The sequence below is a fragment of the Nyctereutes procyonoides genome, unplaced genomic scaffold (assembly GCF_905146905.1).
Source record: "Nyctereutes procyonoides isolate TBG_1078 unplaced genomic scaffold, NYPRO_anot_genome, whole genome shotgun sequence".
In the NCBI taxonomy this organism is placed as follows: Eukaryota; Metazoa; Chordata; class Mammalia; order Carnivora; family Canidae; genus Nyctereutes; species Nyctereutes procyonoides.
The window spans coordinates 59,240,652-59,244,488 of record NW_026575133.1 but is presented as its reverse complement, the minus strand read 5'-3'; the positions used below and the strand labels follow the sequence as shown (position 1 = coordinate 59,244,488).

At 37.7% G+C, this 3,837-nt stretch overlaps 1 protein-coding gene across 1 annotated transcript; it reads left to right on the top strand.

Annotated features, from left to right (window-relative positions):
* The first annotated feature begins 1,319 nt into the window (after window positions 1-1,319).
* Window positions 1,320-3,218, top strand: LOC129523205 (beta-defensin 43-like). The gene is made up of 2 exons (XM_055345817.1): window positions 1,320-1,419; window positions 3,100-3,218. Exons 1-2 carry the CDS (start codon window positions 1,320-1,322, stop codon window positions 3,216-3,218), a joined length of 219 nt encoding a protein of 72 aa, XP_055201792.1.
* The last annotated feature ends 619 nt before the right edge of the window (window positions 3,219-3,837 follow it).

Sequence of the window (3,837 nt, the reverse complement as noted above, 5' to 3'; positions counted from 1 at the left end):
TTGGACAGCCACATGCAGAAGAATGAAACTGGTTCACATTTTTATACCACACAATATAGTAAATTCAAAATGCATGAAAGACCTAAATGTGAGACAGGAAACCATCAAAATCCTAAGGAGAGGGCAGCCCGGGTGGCTCAGGGGTTTAGCGCCGCCTTCAGCCCAGGGCGTGATCCTGGAGACCCGGGATGGAGTCCCACATCGGGCTCCCTGCATGGAGCCTGCTTCTCCCTCTGCCTGTGTCTCTGCCTCTTTCTCTGAAAGAGAAAAGAGAAAAAAATCCTAAGAAGAACATGGGCGGAAACCCATGTTTTGACCTCTGCTGTAGCATTGTCTTACTAGGTATGTATCCAGAAGTAAGGGAAACAAAAGCAAAAATGAACTCTTGGAAAAAAAAATGAACTCTTAGGACTTCATCAAAATAAAAAGCCTTTGCACAGCGAAGGAAACAATCAACAAAACTAAGACCACCTACGCAATGGGAGAAGATATTTGCAAATAACATATCCGATAAAAGGTTAGTATCCAAAATCTATAAAGAACTTATCAAATTCAACACCCAAAAAATAAATAATCTAGTTAAGAAATGGGCAAAAGATATGAACAGGCAGACATACAGTTACTGCATGATCTCACTTACACATGTAATCTGAAAAAGTCAACCTCATAGTAACAGAGAGTAGAATGGCTATTACCTGGGTCTGGTGCAGAAAATAGGGAGTCCTTGGTCAAATGGTACAAAGTTTCAGTTACACAAAATAAACAAGTTCTGAAGTTCCACTAAACACATAGTACCTCTAAGCTAACAACACTGTATTGTTTATTTACAATTGGCTAAGAAGATAGATATTACACTAACTATTCTTACCATAGCAATAACAATAGCAATAATAATGATGATAATAATAGAGGTGGGAGGAAATTTTGGTAGGCGATAGTTAGATCTATGACTTTAATGGTGACGATGGTTTTACAGGTATATACTTGCCCCAAAATGTATCAAGTTACATATATTAAATAAGTGCAGATTTTACATGCAGTCATATCATAATAAAGTGGTTAAAAAATAAGTTAAAGAAAGTTTCTCTTTATTAAAGCACTGTAACAATGAAAGACTATATAATTAGACAGTACACAACCCCCATGGTGTCAATGACTCTAGCCACTGAACATCAATAGTCGCTATCATCTCCAAGAGAGAGACAACCAGGTATTATGGGCCCTCCTGACAATGCACACACACACAACACCAACTATGGTACAGCTGCTTCCAGGAATCAAACAGGAGTCTCATCCAGTCTCTTAGTCCAGTTGCCGGTATGCTGAAATATAGTGGACACAAGAACAGGTTCAATTCTCCAAGAGTATGCAGTCAGAAAAATATCAACTATGAGAAACACTACAGCATAAATATCTCAGGTTCTTCAATAGAAAAATCCTTTGTAAAGAAAGGATTTGGGGGACGCCTGTGTGGCTCAGCGGTTAAGCGCCTGCCTTCAGCCCAGGGCATGATCCCGGGGTCCTGGAATTGAGTCCCCCATCAGGCTCCCTCTGGGAGCCTGCTACTCCCTCTGCCTGTGTCTCTGCCTCTTTCTCTCTGTCTCTCATGAATAAATAAAATAAAATCTTTTTTAAAAAGAAGAAAGAAGAAAGAAAAGAAAGAAAGAAGAAAGAAAGAAAGAAAGAAAGAAAGAAAGAAAGAAAGAAAGAAAGAAAAAGAAGAAGAAGAAGAAGAAGAAGAAGAAGAAGAAGAAGAAGAAGAAGAAGAAGGAAGGAAGGAAGGAAGGAAGGAAGGAAGGAAGGAAGGAAGGAAGGAAGGAAGGAAGGATTTGGGAAGGACCTGGAAAATAAAGGGAATAGCAAAAATTATAATGAGAAGAAAACTGAACTATAGTGGTGTGTAGGGCTGAAACCCAGATAATAAAACTATTTTTTAAAGTAAGATATGATCACTATAAAGCTTAGATGCAGGGTGCCTGGGTGGCTCAGCCAGTTAAGCCTCCAACTCTTGGTTTCAGCTCAGCTCTGATCTCAGGGTGGTGAGATTGAGCCCTGGGTGGGGCAGGGAGTCTGCTTGAGTTTCTCTCTCCCTCTCCCTCTGACATTCCCCTCCTCCCTCACTGAAATAAATAAATAAACTTTAAAATATATTTCTTTGGGGGCAAAGGACAGAAGGCAATGCCTATGTCACACACACACACACACACACACACACACAGAAAGAGAAGGGGAGAGAAGAAACCAAAGTGAGACAGTATGACTTATGGGAGTTTGTGCAATCTTAGGAATTTCCTCAGTGAAGGAGACATGGCTTTGAGCCTAAATGTACTGGACAGTTAGAACCAAGATTCAGCTTTCTCTATCCTCTTCTTATTCTCAGCTGATGATTTCCTTTTATTTCATCAAGAAAGTAAAAGCTCCAAGAGATAACTTCCTCATTTTCCCATCACCATATGCCTTCACTCAATTTTATCTTACTCTGCCTTCTCTCCATTTTCTGGTTTTTAACCCTTCCACGTATCACTAGATTTTTATCCCCACTCACTTTTTTAAAATTTTATTTATTCATGAGAGACACAGAGAGAGTGGCAGAGACACAGGGATAAAGAGAAGCAGGCTCCATGTGGAAGGCTGATGCTGGACTCGATCCTGGGACCTCAGGATCACACCCTGAGCCAAAGGCAGACACTCAACCATTGAACCACCCAGGTACTCCTATCCCCACTCACTTTTTAAAAATGTCACTCCTGAACTCAAAGATTGTTTCTTGCATCACAATTCCCCACCCCTAAACAAATTATCCATTTTACACAGAAATATGCCATAACAGTTATCATCGAAAACTTTCCTCTTCAGCTTACTTTCTCCTTTATATACTCTATGGAAGAGAGCTTCATTTATCTCTTTTTCATATCTCTGCTCTTCTCTCCTGAATTCTTTTGTTATTTTTTTTCTGAGCAAGTTCTTGATTGATGTTGTTTTCATTTATTATAAAACACTTCGGATGTTAAAAGATACAAATTAAAAATATAACCTAACATAATTTTTTTTTCTTTTCAACGCCAGGACCTTTTTTTTTAAAAGACACATGCTCTTTAGAACACTTGAACTGCAGAATGAAGTGCAATCCCGACGAACATGCAATTAAATACTGTGCTGACTGGACCATCTGCTGCAAAGTAAAGAATACTAAATTTAAGAGGAAAAAGAAGTGGTGAAAAGTCCAACTCCATCTTCTTCGGCTTCCAGGAAAAGAAACTGAAAGTGTTTAAAACTCTATTTTCTATCTAAGGATAGTTGTTAATATGATGGATAAATGAAATTCACAATAAATATATGTTTAAATGGTAAGGTTAAAGTAAACATGAATTTTATAAAGGCTTATGCTCTTTTTTCATGCGTGTGCTTTTATATTATATTTATTTTTTATTTTATATTATATTTATATTTTATTTTTTATTTATATTCCTTCATTTATATCCACCACCATGTTGTTGTTTCATCTATAATACGGTAGCCCAACCCCATAATGTACCGTCTGACCTGGGGCAAGTTCTGTAATCTCTCTTTACGTCAATTTCCTTATCTACAAAGTGACATAATAATAGTTCCTACATCATGGTGTTAGGAGAATTATATTAGTATATGCAAAGTTCTTAAGCAGTGCCTGACCCCAGTGTAAGCTCTTTGTTAACCGTAATTTCATGAGACCAGATAATGTGATCTCTTCTATAGCTTTTTGGAATCTATTGAATCATTCCTTGTGATCTGAGATAAAATTGATATGTTAAAATTTCACATGGTTTTGAAAATAAGGTATATTTTCTATGTGTGAGA